Genomic DNA, 24,198 nt, shown 5'->3' with positions numbered 1-24,198 from the left:
CATAAATATATGGGAGTGATGAGGGTAGAAGAAGGATAAGAGTAAAAACAAACAAAATAAAACAATTGTAAAATAGACTGTTTCCAGGCTTAGGCCTGGAAATACAGGCCTAAGCATTGTTGTTCACTATTTTGTGATCACTAGTGTACTACTCCCTTCACAGAACAGCGCAAACTGGCTCTAACCAGAATAGAAAGAGGAGTGGGAGGCCCCGGTGCACAACTGAGCAAGAGGACAAGTACATTAGTGTCTAGTTTGAGAAACAGATGCCTCACAAGTCCTCAACTGGCAGGTTCATTAAATAGTACCCACAAAACACCAGTCTCAATGTCAACAGTAAAGAGGTAACTCCGGGATGCTGGCCTTCTAGGCCTTCTTGCTGATAATTGGCCTTTGTTTCCAGATACAATAGTAATTTACAACATTAACTATGTCTACACTGTATTTCTGATCACTTTGATGTTATTTTATTGGACAAAAAATTAGCTTTTCTTTCAAAAACGAGAACATTTCTAAGTGACACCAAACTTTTGAACGGTTGTGTATATACACATTTTTTTCCAAAAATATATGAGGGATTGGAAGTGATGTAGACAATTTGTCATGTTCTGACCGTAGTTCCTTTGATTTGTCTTTGTTTTAGGTTGGTCAGGGCGTGAGTTGGGTGGGTTGTCTATGTTCCGTTTTCTATGTTGTGTTTGCGTTTGGCCTGGTATGGTTCTCAATCAGAGGCAGGTGTCGTTAGTTGTCTCTGATTGAGAATCATACCTCGGTAGCCTTTTCCCACTTGTGTTTCGTGGGTGTTTATTTGCTGTGTCAGTGTTTGTTCCACACGGAACTGTTTCCGTTGGTGTTTATTTTCTGTGTCTGTGTGTTCCACACGGAACTGTTTCGGTTGGTTATTTCACGTGTCATTTATTGTTTTGTTTCAGTGTTCGCTTGTTTTAATAAAGAGCATGAACACGTACCACGCTGCGCATTGGTCCTCCGATCCTTACTACTCCTCCTCGTCAGAGGACAGCCGTTACACAATTACATTGATAGAAGCCACAATCTATCTGAAATATTAAAGCTGATCTACCCCCTAAAAAATGAAATATATATATATATTAAAAAATAAAATTAAAATAATAATTAAAACATAGATAATATACCACAGACAGATCTGATGCGAGGCTAGTATATTGTTTTCTCCAGGGAATAAAGTCCACATAAGGACTCTGATGCTGAAAGGCCTACGTCCATCCAGGCTTACCAGGAATGGGTTCACTGCTCTACACCTGGCTGTCTATAAGGTGAGAGAATGGTTAGAAACCTGTTGCCTTCATGCCTTCATCTGAAGACAGTGTTATTGATATACAGTGCCTTGCGAAAGTATTCGGCCCCCTTGAACTTTGCGACCTTTTGCCACATTTCAGGCTTCAAACATAAAGATATAAAACTGTATTTTTTTTGTGAAGAATCAACAACAAGTGGGACACAATCATGAAGTGGAACGACATTTATTGGATATTTCAAACTTTTTTAACAAATCAAAAACTGAAAAATTGGGCGTGCAAAATTATTCAGCCCCCTTAAGTTAATACTTTGTAGCGCCACCTTTTGCTGCGATTACAGCTGTAAGTCGCTTGGGGTATGTCTCTATCAGTTTTGCACATCGAGAGACTGAATTTTTTTAACAGCTCGAGCTCAGTGAGGTTGGATGGAGAGCATTTGTGAACAGCAGTTTTCAGTTCTTTCCACAGATTCTCAATTGGATTCATGTCTGGACTTTGACTTGGCCATTCTAACACCTGGATATGTTTATTTTTGAACCAGTCCATTGTAGATTTTGCTTTATGTTTTGGATCATTGTCTTGTTGGAAGACAAATCTCCGTCCCAGTCTCAGGTCTTTTGCAGACTCCATCAGGTTTTCTTCCAGAATGGTCCTGTATTTGGCTCCATCCATCTTCCCATCAATTTTAACCATCTTCCCTGTCCCTGCTGAAGAAAAGCAGGCCCAAACCATGATGCTGCCACCACCATGTTTGACAGTGGGTATGGTGTGTTCAGGGTGATGAGCTGTGTTGCTTTTACGCCAAACATAACGTTTTGCATTGTTGCCAAAATGTTCAATTTTGGTTTCATCTGACCAGAGCACCTTCTTCCACATGTTTGGTGTGTCTCCCAGGTGGCTTGTGGCAAACTTTAAACAACACTTTTTATGGATATCTTTAAGAAATGGCTTTCTTCTTGCCACTCTTCCATAAAGGCCAGATTTGTGCAATATACGACTGATTGTTGTATAAAGACCAGATTTGCAGTGGTCTGATACTCCTTCCATTTCAATATTATCGCTTGCACAGTGCTCCTTGGGATGTTTGGGATCTCGGACCTGCCTGGTGTGTTCCTTGTTCTTCATGATGCTCTCTGCGCTTTTAATGGACCTCTGAGACTATCACAGTGCAGGTGCATTTATACGGAGACTTGATTACACACAGGTGGATTGTATATATCATCATTAGTCATTTAGGTCAACATTGGATCATTCAGAGATCCTCACTGAACTTCTGGAGAGAGTTTGCTGCACTAAAAGTAAAGGGGCTGAATAATTTTGCACGCCCAATTTTTCAGTTTTTGATTTGTTAAAAAAGTTTGAAATATTCAATAAATGTCGTTCCACTTCATGATTGTGTCCCACTTGTTGTTGATTCTTCACAAAAAAATACAGTTTTATATCTTTGTTTGAAGCCTGAAATGTGGCAAAAGGTCGCAAAGTTCAAGGGGGCCGAATACTTTCGCAAGGCACTGCAGTTATAAAGATATGTGTGTTTCCATAGTGAGTAGGTTACTGTTTATGACGTGTGATTATTTTGTGAATGTTTCTATCGATTGTCCTTTTATGTTAAATGAGATGGAGACATTCCATGGTTTTACCAGATGGTGGAGCGCAAGTCACATCAAAAAGCACACAATGTTCTATGAACAGTGTGATATGTCCTGTTTTGCTCTCATACTAAGGACTAGAGAGAGTTCATCTAGTCCTGAGGCACACAGTATCAGTATTACACATTTGTCTATTTGAGGTCTCGGGTTAATCAAGATGCTGATAACTTGGGGTGAACGTCATCTGTACCTTCCCTGATTCCTTACCTCCTCAAAATGCCTGACGAGAAGGTCCAACGGGAGGAAGCTTAGCTTCCCCAATGTTTTTAGAGAGAGGACACAAGGAATAAAGGAAGTACAATTTAAATTCTCCTCAAGTGTGATGTTAAAGTGAAAACAACCCTATGTGATTGACAGTAGTTGTGTGTCCTCCCAGGACAATGCGGAGCTGGTGACGGCAATGCTCCACGGAGGGGCAGACATCCAGCAGGTTGGGTACGGTGCCCTCACAGCCCTGCATATCGCCACCATCGCTGGGCACCATGAGGTGGGCACGGCCCCTGTTCATACAGTCTCAGACCTCACATTCTGTACAGTACTATTCGTATTTAGGAATAGTTCTGCTGGTGTCAGCAACAATGGGTGTTCCAACAAGAGATTTTGTAATATGATAATAATATGTCCTGTAATATAGCCTACATGTTGTCATTCTTAGGCAGTGGATATCCTTCTCCAGCATGGAGCCTATGTCAACGTCCAGGATGCTGTGTTCTTTACTCCTCTGCATATTGCTGCTTACTATGGCCATGACCAGGTAATGGTTTAAACAACATTGTGTCCTAATATAACAGTGTCGGTAGCTTCATCCAAGATATCCCTCGTTACCTTCTGCCAAGCAATGGATGTGTTGAAATCTGTTCATTCCCTTTTCTTGATACCGGGGATGTAGGCTATGTCCCAAAATGGCATCCTTTTGCTTTCATAGTGCACTACTTTTGACCAGAGCCCTATCGGCTATAGTGAAAAGAGTGACATTTAGGACTTATCTGTACAGTGTCTATTACAGTTATCCCCCAGGCTCAGTTCCCACTTCCCTGTCAAGTTTGTCTCAAGTGGGTCTCTCTAAGCTCTGTTCCCATCATGTGACAAATACAACGAGTTGCCTCTGCACGGTTAGTAGAGGAACACGCAGTAATGCCCCGGCCCAGAGGGAGGTCTCTCCAAAATACACTTGAGTATCTTACGCAGTTATTCTCTGATGATATCATTTTGCTCTTTTGTAGCTTTGGCAAGTATGTGTGTGTTTTCTATCCCAGTTCGCTCCTCTACCTGTAGGTTTTACAGATGCTCACCAGCCCGTGGCTGCAAACCTTCTAATTTAGTGTACCATTCATGCACAACCAATGAATTCCTAGTCTCCGGCAGCGTTTGGAACTGGCGATCTGCAGTCTCTAAGGCTGAGTTTCTCCCTACAATTTTGGGCTCTGATAGAAACATGGATTACACCAGAGAACACTGCTACTCCAGCTGCTACCTCATCCTCTGACTATGTGTTCTCTCATAGTCCATAAGCATCTGGTCGTCGCAGTAGTGGCACAGAGCTACTAATTTCTCCTAAGTGGAGATGTTCTCTTTTCCCCCTATCTCACCTGTCTATCTCCTCACTTGAATTCAATGCTGTCACTGTCCCTTGTCCAATCAAGTTTAACATTGTTGTCATATATCACCCACCAGGTGCTGTTGGAGAGTTCCTCAATGAGCTTGACACCTTGATAAGCTAATTTCCCAACTATGGCTCACCACTCATCGTACTGTGCGACTTTAACCCCGCAACACCTGACTTCAATTCATTTCTTTCCCCCTCTTTATTTCCACTCCTTTCCTCTTTTGATCTCAGCCTTTCCCAGTCATCTCCCATTCACAAGACAGACAGACTAATCTCACTGCACCCCCCCCCCCTCTGCAGGTTTCTGGTCACTACTATTCTCTCCCTCTCTCCTCCAACACTACCCACTCAGCCCCTATCCAGATGGTCATGCACTGCCTCAATCTTCGTTCTCTCTCTCCCACTACTCTCTTCTCTTCTATCCTATCTTCTCTTCCTTCTCTCCTGCTAAATCCTTCTCCCTCCTGTCAAATGACTGACTCTGCCTCTTTGACCCTACTCTCCTCCTTTTCCGCCTACTTTGACTCCCACTGTCCACTTTCCTCCCGGCCGGCTCAACCTTCCCCTCCCACTCTGTGGCTGAGTGACTAACTGTGTGCTAACAGAACAGGAATGGAAGAAAACTACATTTTCGGAGGACCTGTCATCCACTCCCTTCCCTTCTACCTTCTCTTCCTCTGTATCCACGGCTAAAGATACTTTCTATCGCTCTAAATTTCAAGATTCTACTTACAACCCTGGGAAACTCCTCTCCACTTTCTCCTCCTTTGATGACATCTGCTTGTCATTCCCTCAGCCTATTGAGTCCACTGGTCCTAATCAGAACTACCCTACACCCTCTACTTCCCTCTCTCTCCAGATAAAATCCTGCGACTAGTGATGACTGGCCGCCCAAAATCCTGCCCACTTGACCCCATCCTATCCTCCCTTCTCCAGACTATCTCTGGAGACCTTCTCACTTCCCTCATCAACTCATTCCTTTCCACTGGCTGTGTCCCCTCTGACTTAAAGATGGCCAGAGTTGCTCCCTTCCTCAAGAAACCAACAGTCAACTCATCTGATGTCAAAAACTACAAACCAGTATCTCTTCTTACTTATCTTTCCAAAACACTTGAGTGTGCTGTCTCTGATCAACTCTCTCGTTATCTCTCTCAGAATGATCTTCAAAACCCTAACCAGTCAGGCTTCAATGCGGCTCACTCAACTAAGACCACTCCCCTCTGTGTCACAGAGGCTTTCCACTCTGCCATAGTTGACTCTCTCTCTTCTGTTCTCAACCTCCAGGTAGCCTTACGGTTAAGAGCGTTGGGCCAGTAACCGAAATGTCATTGGTTTCAATCCCAGAGCCAACAAGGCAGTTAACCCCCAACAACAACTGCTCCCTGTGCGCCGTTGACGTGGACCTTTGATTCAGGCAGCCCGCCACACCTCTCTGATTCAGAAGGGTTGGGTTAAAAGAGGCAGACACATTTCGGGTTGAATACAGACAGTTGCGTAACTGGCTTTCCCTTACCTTACCTATCCGCTGCCTTTGAGACCGTGAACCATCAGATACTCTTCTACCACCCTCTCAGGGTTGGACAACCTCTGCATTCCTGGATTGCATCCTTCCTGGCAGGTCACTCCTACAAGGTGGTGTGGAGAGGGTCTGTGTCTGCACCACGTCATCTCACTAATGGTGTCCCCCAGGGCTCGCTTCTAGGCCCTCTCCTCCTTTCTCTTTACAAATCACTCTGCTCTGTCACTCGGCTTGGATCTTCACATGGTCTCTCCTATCATTGCTATTTGGATGACACTCAACTACTCTTCTCTTTCCCCTGATGGCGAAACATCTCTGCATGCCTGGCAGATATCTCAGCTTGGACGCTGGCCCACCACGTCAAGCTCAACCTCGACAAAACTGAGCTGCGCTTCCTACCGGGGAAGGCCTGCCCACTCCAAAACCTCTCCATCATGGTTGACCACTCCATGCTGTCCCTCTTCCAGAGTGCAAATGTGACCTGTTTCAGGAAACTAGGTGTATGTCGGAGGTCACGGCTTCAGAAGAGAGCCATTTGAACTTTTTAAAATTTGTTTTTATCAAAATGCGTTTTTTTTTTGGCAGAAATGCCTTCTGGAACATGTGAACTTTCATGTGCCTTAAAAACAAAGTGTTAATTTATGAGCCTTGTTGGAAAAGCCACATAAAAAGACAGCAACCTTTCCACTAGCCATGATTGGTTGAGATAATGAGTGGGCTGGATATACCAAAAAAGGAGTTCGGATTGGTCTGCCATATAGCATGCTTCTGTCTATTTGAACTGGTGAGTCGGTGTTGGTAATCCTGTCAAACGCGTCTTTTGTATGTATCGTGTAGTGGAGCTCCTAAGTGTCTCTCTCCACTTTCTGGAGGATCAAGTTTTGAAATCAGTGGAATTAGAATATGATAGCTAAAGAGAGGGAGAAAACACCTGTCTCCGGATTACATCTTCAAACTAAGGGCAATCCTGGCATGACATCCGTGGCAGGGAGACGCGTCCATCATGCATGATGATGTATTAGTGTTAGCTAGTCTAGTGTTAGCTAGCTACCATTTCAGATATTACACGTTTCTAATTTTGACAGAAAGTGGTTTCATTTCAAGCTAAAGTGTACTGTTAGCTAGCTAATATTAGCTGGTTAGAACCCTAGTTAACGTTATGTGTATTACGGTATTATTCGAATCCCAGAAACATTTGCTTTGCTAGTTAGAGCCTAATCTTAGCTAGCTAATATTGAACTTGGTTGGTTTGCTAATTTTAGCTGGCTGACTCATAAGCTAACATTACATGACATGTGTGATCTTACACGTTGTTTACCTAGCGAGGTTCATTGTTTACTTAGCTAGCTAGCTACACGTCTTAAAGTGTACAACACCCGTTGAATATGGCCGGTGTCAGTAAACGTTGGCAAAAAAGCATAAGCAAATTGTTGCAAGCAGAGCTGGTTAGGATGTTTTCATGTTTTCCAGAGGTAAACAAATCATCGGCCAGAGCATCAAGTGTGTGCTCTGAATGCTCTGACAGCGAAATGAGATGGGTGGGGCTAAAGCTTAAGAGGGTGTGAACGATGCTGAATGGGTGTAGACAAAGAGCTCTTCACTAGATACCAAAACATTCAAAAGCCATTTCCTAAAAAGTGAGTTTACAAGTTTATCAACTTTCAAAGCAGAATTACTTTCCCATTGTTCCTCAAAATTAAGTATAGCTCTGACTGTCTACTTTTATCCAATGTAAAAAAAAACACAATTTCAAATTTTTCTACATAAGACTGAATTTTTTATTTATTTGTATTTTACTAGGCAAGTCAGTTAAGAACAAGTTCTTATTTTCAATGACAGACTAGGAACAGTGGGTTAACTGCCTGTTCAGGGGCAGAACAACAGATTTGTACCTTGTCAGCTCAGGGATTTGAACTTGCAACCATTTCGGTTACTAGTCCAACGCTCTAACCACTAGGCTACCCTGCCACCCCATCCAGGTTGTGAGTCACAAATAACCTCGGTGTGACCCTGGACAACACCCTGTCGTTCTCAGCAAACATCAAAACAGGTTCATGCTCTACAACATTCGTAGAGTATGACCTTTCCTCACACAGGACGTGGCATAGGTCCTAATCCAGGAACTTTGCATTTCCCGTCTAGACTACTGCAACTCTCTGTTGGCTGGGCTCCCTGCTTGTGCCATCCAATCTCTGCAACTTATCCAGAATGCCGCAGCCCGCCACGATTGTGATGTGTTGTTGTCTCACCTAACTAACTTAAGGTGAATGCACTAATTGTAAGTCATTCTGGATAAGAGTGTCTGCTAAATGTTTAAAATGTAAATCTCTCAGGTGGCTAAGCTGTTGTTGAAGTTTGGGGCGGATGTAAATGTGAGTGGGGAGGTGGGAGACAGACCGTTACACCTGGCAGCCGCCAAGGGCTTCCTCAGCGTCGTAAAACTGCTGCTGGCAGAGGGGAGCAAGACTGAAGGTGAGAGTTAGTGCAGTAGGTCTGGGAGCTACATGGTACATGCTTGAGTTTCACCGTGTCTGTAAACATGCTTTCAATACAATCCACAGTTCAGGTGATATACTGTTTATGTTGATGGGACGTGCGCTTGAGTGGGGAACATTAAGATGTAACTGCATAGTGGACCTGATATTCGTTATGGTCTACCGGTACTTACCATCATGTTTATCTACAAGTCACACAACGACTCTGGATTTATTCAAGTGTTCAAAGTTGTAAATGGTTTTAGTAAGGAAATTACTAGATTATTTAAAGTTGCCCAACCAGAAAACAACTCAGTCCTTCTTCCTCCACAGTGAATGCTCAGGACAATGAGGACCACGTCCCACTCCACTTCTGTGCCCGTTTCGGTCACCATGAAGTGGTCCACTTCCTGTTGCAGGGCAACTTTGAGCTACAGCCTCACTCTGTCAACATCTACGGAGACACCCCTCTCCACCTGTGAGTTATGATACAGTATATCATAATGATAAGAACATCTGGGGTGAAACCATTTAGAGTACATTGACCCTCTTTTGCAGGAACTCTTGACTCATCGCATACACTAATGCTACTGTTAATGATATATCTTGTTGTTTAGTCACTTTACCCCTGCCCATATCTACCTCATACCCCTGGACATCAACTTGGTACTGGTTCCCGTCTATATAGCAAAGTTATCTTTACTCATTGTGTATTTTTTCCTTGTGTTATTATTTTTTCTATATTTTTCTCTCTGCATTGTTGGGAAGGGCATTTCACCGTTAGTCTACACCTGTTATTTACAAAGCATGTGATAAATAAAGTGTGATTTGATTTGATACATATGGCCCCTGGTCTTATTCACTGAGACTGATAAAAGCTACTATGATCTCATTTACATTTAAGTCATTTAGCAGACACTCTTATCCAGAGCGACTTACAAATTGGTGAATTCACCTTCTGACATCCAGTGGAACAGCCACTTTACAATAGTGCATCTAAATCATTTAAGGGGGGGGGTGAGAAGGATTACTTATCCTATCCTAGGTATTCCTTGGATAGGACTCTCCTTATGTGTCTAGCTTTATCTGCAACTCATTGCGCCCATGTTCCACAGGGCCTGCTACAATGGAAAGTTTGAGGTGGTGAAGGAGATAGTGCAGCTGTCAGGCACAGAGAGTCTGTCCAAGGAGAACATATTTAGCGAGACCGCCTTTCACAGGTAATGACCCTAGTGTAACCCTATGAGTTACCTTCTCCGTCTGTACTGGTCCAAGAAAACAGCAGTGTCTACCTCTCTCCACAGTGCCTGCACCTATGGGAAGAGTCTGGAGATGGTCAAGTTCCTGCTCGGTCAGAACACCATGAGCATCAACCATCAGGGCAGAGACGGACACACAGGTGGCTATTTCTCCTCGTTACCTAACCTAAGGCCAGGAGGTTTTCCCTGGCCAGGTCACGCGATCAGAACAATATCTTGACCCTAATGTTAAAGTATGACTGAGGCCAGGAGTTTTTGTTGACCAGAACTGAAGAGGAAAATCTCTTGGCCCTACAAATAACATCTAAACCACCCGAGAGCACTTAATAAGATCTAGTTCCAATTAAAATTGGTTTTGCAGCAATAGTCAAATATAAAACACGACCTTGACGATTGGCAAGGACTTCTAAACCATCCGAAAGCACTCAATAAGTTCAAGCTCCATCTTTGTTATCCCAGAGGGAAATAAGTTTTGCAACAATAGTCATACATAAAAAATGACTTTGACAATTGGCAAAGACTTCAACACAAATAAGGTCCATATGAATGGAAGAAGGGCAGTTGATCTGACTGCTTAGGCTAATAACCTATGAACCCTGTCACTATCTCTGTAGGTCTGCACAGTGCATGTTTCCACGGCCACATACGTCTGGTCCAGTTCCTATTGGACAGCGGGGCTGACATGAACCTGGTGGCCTGTGACCCCAGCCGGTCCAGTGGGGAGAAGGAGGAGCAGACCTGCCTCATGTGGGCCTATGAGAAAGGTTAGTCAGTGATGGGCACATGGGTCTGTCCAATGGGAGGCCAAAGACAAAGCTGTATCTCAGAAAGGCTAGATTTTGTAATTAGTGCTGAGATGATAACATTTTTACTAGATCTCTTTTTCACAGATGATTGACTTTCCTTGAATTGTGAGGAGGATGGTTTGTAACTTTCAGAGATTTGACTTTGCTAGGAAACCTTGACAGTACTGTACAGTGAGGGGGAAAAGTATTTGATCCCCTGCTGATTTTGTACGTTTGCCTACTGACAAAACAATTATCAGTCTATAATTTTAATGGTAGGTTTATTTGAACAGTGAGAGACAGAATAACAACAAAAAAATCCAGAAAAATGCATGTCAAAAATGTTATAAATTGATTTGCATTTTAATGAGGGAAATAAGTATTTGACCCCTCTGCAAAACATGACTTAGTACTTAGTGGCAAAACCTTTGTTGGCAATCACAGAGGTCAGACCGTTCTTGTAGTTGGCCACCAGGTTTGACACATCTCAGGAGAGATTTTGTCCCACACCTCTTTGCAGATCTTCTCCAAGTCATTAAGGTTTCGAGGCTGACGTTTGACAACTCTAACCTTCAGCTCCTTCCACATATTTTCTACGGGATTAAGGTCTGGAGACTGGCTAGGCCACTCCAGGACCTTAATGTGCTTCTTCTTGAGCCACTCCCTTGTTGCCTTGGCCGTGTGTTTTGGGTCAATTGCATGTTGGAATACCCATCCACAAAAATTATAGACGGATCGTTTCTTTGTCAGTGGGCAAACGTACAAAATCAGCAAGGGATCAAATACTTTTTTCCCTCACTGTACACTGAGTATCTGTTTGTAATTGATTTTACTCCCCCACACTGTCACCCTACTCCTGTCTCAGTAAGAATAAATAGAGAGAGTATAAGTAATAGTAGTGACTGTGTACTACATCGTAGTAGTAAAATCAAATCAAATCAAATGTATTTGTCACATACACATGGTTAGCAGGTGTTAATGCAAGTTTAGCGAAATGCTTGTGCTTCTAGTTCCGACCATGCAGTAATATCTAACAAGTAATATAACCTAACAATTTCACAACAAGTAGTGACTGTAGTACTACCCAGTAGTATTAGTAGTAGTATTAGTATTAATATTAGTAGTCGTTGGCATACATGTAGTAGTAGTGACTGTACCATTACCCAGTAGTAGTCAGTAGGGAACCATCAGGGCCCTCTACGCCCTCAGGATAGATACAAATCTGTATATATTTGTATATATTATAATTTGTCATTTTCTTTTCATTGATTTAATTTTTTTTCCCTTAATTGTAATGATCTTCCTATTGAATTTCTTCAGTTTGTGTTGGGAAAAGAAGGGTTAATATCCAAGAGAAAAAAATATCCAATCTGAATTTTTCTTTGGTAGTCTCTTGATAGAAATAATCTAGCTGGGCTCAACGCGCATTGACTAGGCACTCAGGCTTTGAATAGAAGGCACCAGCCAACGTCATTGACATTGACTTCAATTAGAGCAGCATTTTGGAATGACAGTAGAATCAACCAATCACAAATAGTCTTGTAATAGGTGGGACAATTGTATGATGCCTAAGCATACGTCACTAATTCAGAGCCTTATCTTGTTTTGTCACGCTTGAGCCTAGCTAGCTGAGTGTATGTAACGATGGCGATGGCAACTGCAGAGAGAGTAAAGGCATTTTCAATAAAACCTTTTTTTTTAACCTTTATTTAACTAGGCAAGTCAGTTAAGAACAAATTCTTATTTTCAATGACGGCCTAGGAACAGTGGGTTAACTGCCTGTTCAGGGGCAGAACGACAGATTTGTACCTTGTCAGCTCGGGGATTTAAACTTGCAACCTTTCGGTAACTAGTCCAACTCTCTAACCACTAGGCTACCCTGCCGCCCCAGGGTGATGGTAAGTGTTCAGAAAGATTGCACATTTTAAAGTCTCCCATGGTTAGCTTTACTGCTTCAGGTGACGCAGGACTACCTGGCCTCATGACTCATTGTTGTCCCCAGTCCACCTGGTCGTGCTGCTGCTCCAGTTTAAACTCTTCTGCCTGCGCCTATGGAACCCTGGCCTGTTCACCGGACATGCTACCTTGTCCCGGACCTGCTGTTTTCGACTCTCTCTCTCTCAACCGCACCTGCTGTCTCTAACTCTGAATGATCGGCTATGAAAAGCCAGCCAGAAGAGGACTGGCCACCCCTCAGAGCCTGTTTCCTCTCTAGGTTTCTTCCTAGGTTCCTGCCTTTCTAGGTAGTTTTTCCTTGCCACCGTGTTTCTACATCTGCATTGCTTACTGTTTGGGGTTTTAGGCTGGGTTTCTGTATAGCACTTTGTGACATTGGCTGATGTAAAAAGGGCTTTATAAATACATTTGATTGATTTACTGTCTCAGCCTGGGATACAAGGTGATGTTGGCACCTATTTGGGTGTCAGTGGAGGGGGCTATGTAAACAATAAATAGTCAGACCTGATTTATTTTCCATGGCAAGTAGTATGGTCATAGTGTTATGTCTTTAGTACAGACCTGCTGCTGAGTTGTAATATTGGCAGGATTGCAATATTTCTCGTTGATAAATGCACAAACTCCACCACCTTTTCTCTTACCAGAGTTGATGTTTCAGTCCATTCTAACAATTGTGTAGCCATCCAGCTCCACAATGGAGACGGGATCCTGCTCCGTAAGCCAGGTCTTAGATAGACAGATCAGGCAGGATTGTTGGTACTCTGAGAGGTGTTGGGTACGAGCCCATAGCTCCTCAGTCTTATTCTTTATGCTTTGTACATGTCCATCCATAATAGATGGAATAGGTTTTCTGAAGGGTTGTTTTTCAATCCGAGTCTGAATTCCTCCTCTACCGCCACACTTCCTTGGTTTAGATGTCTTTTCTTGGGAAAATGTTGGTTTATTAATTGTGGTATTCCATTGCAGTGTAGACTTGCAGCAAAGGGTCGGAGATTAAAGCAGGACATCTCTAATGTATGATATCCGCGGTTGCGGCTTGCTGTATACATCGAAGGTTAAATTGACAGCTTGTATGGTGCGTTTCACAAACAAAAACAGATTAAAACAAACTGCCAACGTACTGCTATTTGCCTCATTATTAGTTTTCCGATTGATTAACACGAAAAACTTGGTTGATTGAGGTGAATTGCAATTTTAAAACCCTTTAGATAAAAAACTAGTAGTAGTAGTAATACATGGAGTAGTTGTGGTAGTAGTAATCCTACATGTAGTAGTAGTAGTCATACATATAGTAGTAGTAATCATACATGTAGTATTAGTAGTGGTAGTAGTCATACATGTAGTAGTAGTAGTAGTGGTAGTAGTCATACATGTAGTAGTAGTAGTCATACATGTAGTAGTAGTAATCATACATGTAGTAGGAGTAATCCTACATGTAGTAGTAGTAGTCATACATATAGTAGTAGTAATCATACATGTAGTATTAGTAGTGGTAGTAGTCATACATGTAGTAGTAGTAGTCATACATGTAGTAGTAGTAATCATACATGTAGTAGGAGTAATCATACATGTAGTAGTAGTAGTCATACATGTAGTAGTAGTAGTCATACATGTAGTAGTAGTAGTCATACATGTAGTAGGAGTAATCATACATATAGTAGTAGTAGTCATACATGTAGTGGTAGTAATCATACATGTAGTAGTAGTAATCACACATGTAGTAGTAGTAGTGGTAGTAGTCATACATGTAGTAGTAGTAGTGGTAGTAGTCATACATGTAGTAGTAGTAATCACACATGTAGTAGTAGTAGTGGTAGTAGTCATACATGCAGTAGTAGTAATCATACATGTAGTAGTAGTAATCATACATGTAGTAGTAGTAGTCATACATGTAGTGGTAGTAATCATACATGTAGTGGTAGTAATCATACATGTAGTAGTAGTAATCACACATGTAGTAGTAGTAGTAGTGGTAGTAGTCATACATGTAGTAGTAGTAGTGGTAGTAGTCATACATGTAGTAGTAGTAATCATACATGTAGTAGTAGTAGTCATACAGGTAGTGGTCATAATCATACATGTAGTAGTAGTAGTAATCACACATGTAGTAGTAGTAGTGGTAGTAGTCATACATGTAGTAGTAGTAATCATACATGTAGTAGTAGTAGTAGTCATACATGTAGTAGTAGTAGTGGTAGTAGTCATACATGTAGTAGTAGTAATCATACATGTAGTAGTAGTAGTAATCATACATGTAGTAGTAGTAATCATGCATGTAGTAGTAGTAGTAGTGGTAGTAGTCATACATGTAGTAGTAGTAGTCATACATGTAGTAGTAGTAGTCATACATGTAGTAGTAGTAGTGGTAGTAGTCATACATGTAGTAGTAGTAATCATACATGTAGTAGTAGTAATCATACATGTAGTAGTGGTAGTAGTCATACATGTAGTAGTAGTAGTCATACATGTAGTAGTAGTAATCATACACGTAGTAGTACTAGTGGTAGTAGTCATACATGTAGTAGTAGTAGTCATACATGTAGTAGTAGTAGTAATCATACATGTAGTAGTAGTGGTAGTAGTCATACATGTAGTAGTAGTAATCATACATGTGGTGGTAGTCATACATGTAGTAGTAGTAGTCATACATGTAGTAGTAGTAATCATACATGTAGTAGTAGCAGTGGTAGTAGTCATACATGTAGTAGTAGTAGTCATACATGTAGTAGTAGTAATCATACATGTAGTAGTAGTAGTAATCATACATGAAGTAGTAATAATCATACATGTGGTAGTAGTAGTAGTAGTGGTCATACAGTGCCTTGCGAAAGTATTCGGCCCCCTTGAACTTTGCGACATTTTGCCACATTTCAGGCTTCAAACATAAAGATATAAAACTGTATTTTTTGTGAAGAATCAACAACAAGTGGGACACAATCATGAAGTGGAACAACATTTATTGGATATTTCAAACATTTTTAACAAATCAAAAACTGAAAAATTTGGCGTGCAAAATTATTCAGCCTCTTTACTTTCAGTGCAGCAAACTCTCTCCAGAAGTTCAGTGAGGATCTCTGAATGATCCAATGTTGACCTAAATGACTAATGATGATAAATACAATCCACCTGTGCGTAATCAAGTCTCCGTATAAATGCACTTGCACTGTGATAGTCTCAGAGGTCCGTTAAAAGTGCAGAGAGCATCATGAAGAACAAGGAACACACCAGGCAGGTCCGAGATACTGTTGTGAAGAAGTTTAAAGCCGGATTTGGATACAAAAAGATTTCCCAAGCTTTAAACATCCCAAGGAGCACTGTGCAGGCGATAATATTGAAATGGAAGGAGTATCAGACCACTGCAAATCTACCAAGACCTGGCCGTCCCTCTAAACTTTCAGCTCATACAAGGAGAAGACTGATCAGAGATGCAGCCAATAGGCCCATGATCACTCTGGATGAACTGCAGAGATCAACAGCTGAGGTGGGAGACTCTGTCCATAGGACAACAATCAGTCGTATATTGCACAAATCTGGCCTTTATGGAAGAGTGGCAAGAAGAAAGCCATTTCTTAAAGATATCCATAAAAAGTGTTGTTTAAAGTTTGCCACAAGCCACCTGGGAGACACACCAAACATGTGGAAGAAGGTGCTCTGGTCAGATGAAACCAAAATGTAACTTTTTGGCAACAATGGAAAATGTTATGTTTGGCGTAAAATCAACACAGCTCATCACCCTGAACACAACATCCCCACTGTCAAACATGGTGATGGCAGCATCATGGTTTGGGCCTGCTTTTCTTCAGCAGGGACAGGGAAGATGGTTAAAATTGATGGGAAGATGGATGGAGCCAAATACAGGACCATTCTGGAAGAAAACCTGATGGAGTCTGCAAAAGACCTGAGACTGGGACGGAGATTTGTCTTCCAACAAGACAATGATCCAAAACATAAAGCAAAATCTACAATGGAATGGTTCAAAAATAAACATATCCAGGTGTTAGAATGGCCAAGTCAAAGTCCAGACCTGAATCCAATTGAGAATCTGTGGAAAGAACTGAAAACTGCTGTTCACAAATGCTCTCCATCCAACCTCACTGAGCTCGAGCTGTTTTGCAAGGAGGAATGGGAAAAAATGTCAGTCTCTCGATGTGCAAAACTGATAGAGACATACCCCAAGCAACTTACAGCTGTAATCGCAGCAAAAGGTGGCGCTACAAAGTATTAACTTAAGGGGGCTGAATAATTTTGCACGCCCAATTTTTCAGTTTTTGATTTGTTAAAAAAGTTTGAAATATCCAATAAATGTCGTTCCACTTCATGATTGTGTCCCACTTGTTGTTGATTCTTCACAAAAAAATACAGTAGTGGTAGGTAGTAGTAGTAGTAGTAATCATACCTGTAGTGGTAGTAGTAGTAGTAGTAGTAGTGGTAGTAGTAGTAGTTGTAGTCATACATGTAGTAGTAGTAGTAATCATACATGTAGTGGTAGTGGTAGGTAGTAGTAGTAGTAATCATACATACAGTAGTAGTAGTAGTAGTAGTCATACATGTATTTGTGGTAGTAATCATACATGTAGTAGTAGTAGTAGTCATCCATGTAGTAATGGTAATCATACATGTAGTGGTAGGTAGTAGTAGTAGTAGTATAGTAGTAGTCATACATGTAGTAGTAATCATACATGTAGTAGTCATACATGTAGTAGTGGTAATCATACATGTAGTGGTAGTAGTAGTAGTAGTAGTAGTGGTAGGTAGTAGTAGTAGTAGTAGTATAGTAGTAGTCATACATGTAGTAGTAGTAGTACTCATACATACAGTAGTAGTAATCATACATGCAGCAGTAGTAGTAGTATTCATACATGTAGTTGTATTAGTAGTATTCATACATGTAGTAGTAGTAATCATACATGTAGTAGTAGTAGTCATACATGTAGTAGTAGTAGTCATACATGTAGTAGTAGTAGTCATACGTGTAGTAGTAGTAATCATACATGTAGTAGTAGAAGTAATCATACATGTAGTAGTAGTAATCATACATGTAGTAGTAGTAGTAGTCATACATGTAGTAGTAGTAGTAGTAGTAGTAGTAGTAGTAGTAGTAGTAGTATTCATACATGTAGTAGTAGTATTATTCATACATGTAGTAGTGGTAGTAGTCATACATGTAGTAGTGGTAGTAGTCATACATGTAGTAGTAGTAATCATACATGTAGTAGTAGTAATCATACATGTAGTAGTAGTAATCATACATGTAGTAGTAGTAATCATACATGTAGTAGTAATCGTCATACATGTAGTAGTAGTAATCATACATGTAGTAGTCGTAATCATACATGTAGTAGTAATCATACATGTAGTAGTAGTAATCATACATGTAGTAGTAGTACTAATCATACATGTAGTAATCATACATGTAGTAATCATACATGTAGTAGTAGTAATCATACATGTAGTAGTAGTAATCATACATGTAGTAGTAGTAATCATACATGTAGTAATCATACATGTAGTAGTAGTAATCATACATGTAGTAGTACTAATCATACATGTAGTAATCATACATGTAGTAATCATACATGTAGTAGTAGTAATCATACATGTAGTAGTAGTAATCATACATGTAGTAGTAGTAATCATACATGTAGTAGTAGTAATCATACATGTAGTAATCATACATGTAGTAGTAGTAATCATACATGTAGTAGTAGTCGTCATACATGTAGGAGTAGTAGTAGTAATCATACATGTAGTAGTAGTAGTAGTCATACATGTAGTAGTAGTAGTCATACATGTGGTAGTAGTATAAATCATACATACATGTAGTAGTTGTCATACATGTAGTAGTAGTGGTAGGTAGTAGTAGTAGTAGTAATCATACATGTAGTAGTAGTCGTCATACATGTAGGAGTAGTAGTAGTAATCATACATGTAGTAGTAGTAATTATAAATACAGTAGTAGTAATCATACATGTAGTAGTAGTAATCATACATACAGTAGTAGTAGTCATACATGTGGTAGTAGTAGTAGTAGACACTGCAGTAGTAGCACTACTAATGGTGACTTTGGTAGATGGGTATAATGCGGTAATAATGGGTTTGTTTATTGTGAAAGCCACCGTAACAACCCTTTCTGTATATCCCTGTATCTGTGACCCTGTCCTGGTGTCCCTACCCCAGGTCATGATACCATCGTCACTCTGCTCAAACACTACAAGCGTCCCCTGGATGACTCCCCGTGTAACGAGTACTCTCAGCCTGGCGGAGGTGAGTGGGAGAGGAGGGGATCACTGGTGCACTTGGACTTCAAGGCCCTAACATCTAGGGCCATCTCATGGGGTGAATCTCAATTGTATTTGCTTGATTCCTCATGTTCTCTATACTTACCGCCTTCTCAAAGTGCATTGGAGGAGAAGGTCAGAGGGGAGGAACCTCTGATGTTCTTCTCCAATACATTTTAAGGAGCCAAGGAGAGAGGATGTAAGGAATTATGACAATTGAGAGAACTAATATTCTCTTTTCGATGCTATACTGTATGTCTTTGCTATGCTATATAATATAATATACATCTAATGCTATGTATCTTTAGGAGAGGCCAACAAAGGAGAGGATGTTGACTATAAACATTAGTAATGTTCAAAGATAACACCTCACCAAGATGATAGAGTACAACACAAGTAAATGTTATTGTCAAAAAATGAATAAATAATAGGTCTACAAAGGAGAGAATGTTGACTATTAATTAACATGTGTAATGTTCAAAGTGCAAGATAACACTTCACCAAGATTGCTGAATACATACAACAATGTACAATGTAATGTGATAATCATCCTGTTTATCTTGTCACGACTCTTTCAGATGGGTCCTACGTGTCTGTGCCGTCCCCACTGGGCAAGATCAAAAGCATGACCAAAGGTACTTGGAGTAAAGTGAAGCACATGACACACTGTATCCTGCATCATCCAAGCAACACTTCACATCACTGTCAGCTGACAGTGACATGCTCACTGGTTACTGTTGCTATGGGATTTATTAGAGTTTGTCTCCTATATATGATTATATGGTAATCGACAATAGCAAACAATAGGCCAATGTAAAAAATAATAATAATACCAACAACAAAAAGAGAGAAAAAAGCTCACTGGTTACTGTTGGTTACTGGTTACTGGTTACTGTGACTCAGGTAGCGCTGACCCAATTTAGTCGACTGGTCGATTGTTTGGTGGATAGGCTGTTGGTCGACCAAGATTTTTTTAGTAGACTAAATGGGGTTAGCAAAAAATAAATAATAATAATATTGTGTACAAGACACCTGTCTGATTGGCGCCTGTCTGAGTGAACTGATCCATTGTGGAGGCCATGGGGATGGCACAGTCCATCACACTGTCAAGTGCTGCTGGAATTCTATATGGTTATATTACATAAGAACAATGACTCAACACTAAATTGTATATGGTTATATTACATAAGAATAATGACTCAACACTAAATTGTATATGTTTATATTACACAAGAATAATGACTCAACACTAAGAAAAATTATATTATTTTATAACAAATGCGCTTTCTCCCGCATTGGATAGTGATCATTGGATAGTGATCGCTGTCCCGCGGTTCAGAAACACATCATTGCGCTGTTGAATTTCCGCCTCTTTCTAGACTACTTTGCTATGTGCAAAGTTAACCAGCATATTGGTGTTGAGAACAATGTGGTGGAGGCAGCAGCAGAATAAGGAGATGAGAAAACAGGCCTTGTCTTATTGTCTGGTATTGACAGGTATTCCCAAACTGGGGTCCGCGCAAACTGGGGTACGCACAATGCCGTCGGGGGTACGCCAAATAAAAATGTGATACATTTTTTTTTTATCTTCACATTTTCAAACAGTCCATTTAGTAAGGCTCGCGTCCATAGAGACTCACACCAGCTCTACTGGTAGTACTGCTACTACCAGCAGTAATATAGCAGTACTACACCTGCACCTGTCGACGACACAAGCTGTTCTGCTTCCACGAGCACATCCAATGTAAGCATCAGTAATTCTACATTTGTTGTTAGCCCAGCTAGCATGGACACTGACACTTGTGAATCTGATGGAGCCGAAGAGCTACTGATCCCTTACCCGGGAAAGCACCGAACAACAGACAGGGACGTTGGACCATCAAAGAGGCGCAAATATGATGTGAACTACATTGATTTGGGGGATCACTTACACTACCGTTCATAAGTTGGGGGTAACTTAGAGATTTCCTTGTTTTTGAAAGAAAAGCAAATTTTTTGTCCATTAAAATAACATCAAATTGATACAGTGTAGACATTGTTAATGTTGTAAATCACAATGGAATATCTACATAGGCGTACAGAGGCCCATTATCAGCAACCATCACTCCTGTGTTATAATTTTAAAATGCTAATGGTTCATTAGAAACCCTTTTGCAATTATGTTAGCACAGCTGAAAACTGTTGTTATGATTAAAGAAGCAATAAAACCGGCATTCTTTAGACTTTTTGAGTATCTGGAGCATCAGCATTTGTGGGTTCAATTGCAGCCTCAAAATGGCCAGAATCAAAGAACTTTCTTCTGAAACTCATCAGTGTATTCTTGTTCTGAGAAATTAAGGCTATTCCATGCGAGAAATTGCCAAGAAACTGAAGATCTCGCACAATCTGTGTACTACTCCCTTCACAGAACAGAGCAAACTGGCTCTAACCAGAATAGAAAGAGGAGTGGGAGGCCCTGGTGCACAACTGAGCAAGAGGACAAGTACACTGGAGTGTCCAGTTTGAGAAACAGATGCCTCACAAGTCCTCAACTGTCAGGTTCATTAAATAGTACCCGCAAAACACCAGTCTTAACGTCAACAGTGAAGAGGCAACTCCGGGATGCTGGCCTTCTATGCAGAGTTGCAAAGAAAAAGCCATATCTCAAACTGTCCAATAAAAATAAAAGATTAAGATGAGCAAAAGAACACAGACACTGGACAGACACTGGACAGCATCCCAGAGTTGCCTCTTCCTGCTTCTGTTGCCTGTTTGATTGTTTGTTAAACAACCTACTGATTCCGTGAGCACCAAGCCTCAAGCAACTTCATGTGAACTAAACAATTCCGCAAATTCATTTGTTTTTAATCTTTGCTTTACTGTGATAAAGGCTTTACACTTTTTCGCATTAGAACAGCCTCTCTAGTATTAATTAGAATTATTTAATGTTTTTTAAGCTGTTCCAAATTGTCAGAAAAATAATATTTATAACGATAATAATGCTCCTTTTTCTTGATCTCCTTCTTAATGTTATTATTATTATTATAATCATTATTAGAATAATAAGTAGTCATTATCATTAGTAGGCTTATATTAAACAATTTTCGCAAACAAACTAAGAAACAAAGGATGTCAAATAAGCTCTATCTGAGCAACAAACTCACTAAACATACCAACTCTCAGCAATGAACTCCCAGCAAAATCTACAGCAAAATCTCTAGCAAAATTCTCTAATGACCTCCCAGCAAATCTCTCTAATGACTTCCCAGCAAATCTCTCTCCTGAACAGAACACGGGCATTTATATAGCTTCAGAATGAATGGGTAATTGGAGACAGCTGCGTCTTGACGAGGGGGTGGGTTCAGCTCTCCAATTAGCCATGGAGTCGACCAATCAGCTGCTTGAGGGATTTCAGGAAGCCATTTCCTGAAATAAACACATGCAAATACACAAACTACAACACATAAACTGGGGAACGTAACAGTACTGTATAGCAGCATTGTTTAAAACTTCTTATGGCTTAGATCCCGCTAACGGAATCGATGTGACAATAGCCAGTAAAAGTGCAGGGCGCCAAATACAAAACAACAGAAATCTCATAATTAAAATTCCCCAAACATACAAGTATTTTACACCATTTTAAAGATAAACTTGTTGCTAATCCCACCACAGTGTCCGATTTCAAAAAGGCTTTACGATGAAGGCACACCAAATGATTATGTTCGGTCAGTACCTCGTCACAGAAAAACACAGCCATTTCTCCAGCCAAAGAGAGAAGTCACAAAAAGCAGAAATAGAGATAAAATGCATCACTAACCATTGTAACCATTGATTATCTTCATCAGATGACACTCACAGGACTTCATGTTACACAATACATGTATTTTTTGTTCGATAAAGTTCATATTTATATCCAAAAATCTCAGTTTAGATTGGAGCATTACGTTCAGTAATGTTTTACTTCCAAAACATTTGGTGATTTTGCAGAGAGCCACATCAATTTACAGAAATACTCATCATAAATGTTAATGAAAATACAAGTGTTATGCATGGAACTTTAGATAAACTTCTCCTTAATGTAACCGCTGTGTCAGATTTCAAAAAGCTTTACCGAAAAAGCACACCATGCAATAATCTGAGTACAGCACTCAGACACAAAAACAAGCCATACAGATATCCGCCATGTTGTGGAGTCAACAGAAGTCAGAAATAGCATTATAAATATTCACTTACCTTTGATGATACTCATCAGAATGCACTCCCAGGAATCCCAGTTCCACAATAAATGTTTGATTTGTTCGATAAAGTCCATTTATGTCCAAATACCTCCTTTTTGTTCGCGCCTTGAGTTCACAAATCCAAATTCACGACGCGCAGGGCAGACGAAAAGTAAAAAAATTCCATTACAGTTTGTAGAAACATGTCAAACAATGTATAGAATCAATCTTTAGGATGTTTTTAAACATAAATCTTCAATATTGTTTCAACCGGAGAATTCCTTTGTCTGTAAAATGCGATGGAACGCAGCTACCTCTCACGGGAGCACACCTGAATGAGCTCAGGGCACTCCTGACTCAATCAGCTCTCATTCCCCCCTCCTTCACAGTAGAAGCCTCAAACAAGGTTCTAAAGACTGTGGACATCTAGTGGAAGCCGTAGGAAGTGCAATATGACCCCATAGACACTGTATATTCACAAGCATTTCGCTACACTCGCAGTAACATCTGCTAACCATGTGTATGTGACAAACAAAATTTGATTTGATATATTTGATAGGCAATGACTTGAAAAACTACAAACCTCAGATTTCCTACTTCCTGGTTGGATTTGTTCTCAGTTTCCGCCTGCCATATGAGTTATGTTATACTCACAGACATCATTCAAACAGTTTTAGAAATGACAGAGTGTTTTCTATCCAAATCTACTAATAATATGCATATATTAGCAACTGGGCCTGAGTAGCAGACCGTTTACTCTGGGCACCTTATTCATCCAAGCTACTCAATACTGCCCCCAGCCATAAGAAGATAACTACCATTGAGCTGTAAGCCTAAAACTGCATCCTGTTTAGTCTAAATACCGTAACTTACTTAGGCCTATATTTTAATTCTTAAATAGGCTACTGTATCAATCAATCATTAATTTGTTCATGTCATCACACAGCATACGAGTCATTCATGATTTGAAATGCAATGAAGAATTTTAGTTTTCACATAAAATTAAGCCAGCCTTAATTAATTAACTTAAACAATAAATAAAAGGTTCTAATTTGGAAATTGCATTCACTAATGAATGCAACTCTTTTTAGTCTTTGCTGTAATAAATGCTTAACAAAGAAAACATTACAACAGCCTCTCTGGCACACTTATAATTTATTGAGTGTTTACATTGTTCCAAACGCTCAGGGAAATGATAT

At 40.4% G+C, this 24,198-nt stretch overlaps 2 protein-coding genes across 2 annotated transcripts in view; one reads left to right on the top strand and one right to left on the bottom strand.

Annotated features, from left to right (window-relative positions):
- tnni3k (TNNI3 interacting kinase) overlaps positions 1-24,198 on the top strand; it is a 52,210-nt gene that overhangs the window by 4,486 nt on the left and 23,526 nt on the right. The window contains exons 4-13 of the mRNA XM_064953037.1: positions 1,198-1,295; positions 3,303-3,413; positions 3,582-3,680; positions 8,385-8,523; positions 8,859-9,003; positions 9,641-9,745; positions 9,830-9,924; positions 10,399-10,548; positions 18,703-18,789; positions 19,382-19,438. Coding sequence (XP_064809109.1) covers positions 1,198-1,295; positions 3,303-3,413; positions 3,582-3,680; positions 8,385-8,523; positions 8,859-9,003; positions 9,641-9,745; positions 9,830-9,924; positions 10,399-10,548; positions 18,703-18,789; positions 19,382-19,438 — 1,086 coding nt within the window. The remainder of the gene's footprint in view (positions 1-1,197; positions 1,296-3,302; positions 3,414-3,581; positions 3,681-8,384; positions 8,524-8,858; positions 9,004-9,640; positions 9,746-9,829; positions 9,925-10,398; positions 10,549-18,702; positions 18,790-19,381; positions 19,439-24,198) is intronic.
- LOC135524865 (integumentary mucin C.1-like) lies at positions 10,976-15,264 on the bottom strand. Its single transcript, XM_064952721.1, has 2 exons — positions 14,322-15,264; positions 10,976-11,055 (listed from the first exon to the last, which is right to left on the bottom strand). The coding sequence occupies exons 1-2, from the start codon at positions 15,262-15,264 to the stop codon at positions 10,976-10,978; spliced, it is 1,023 nt and encodes a 340-aa protein (XP_064808793.1).

The sequence above is a fragment of the Oncorhynchus masou genome, chromosome 31, assembly GCF_036934945.1.
Source record: "Oncorhynchus masou masou isolate Uvic2021 chromosome 31, UVic_Omas_1.1, whole genome shotgun sequence".
In the NCBI taxonomy this organism is placed as follows: domain Eukaryota; kingdom Metazoa; phylum Chordata; class Actinopteri; order Salmoniformes; family Salmonidae; genus Oncorhynchus; species Oncorhynchus masou.
This window is presented reverse-complemented; position numbering and strand designations above follow the sequence as displayed.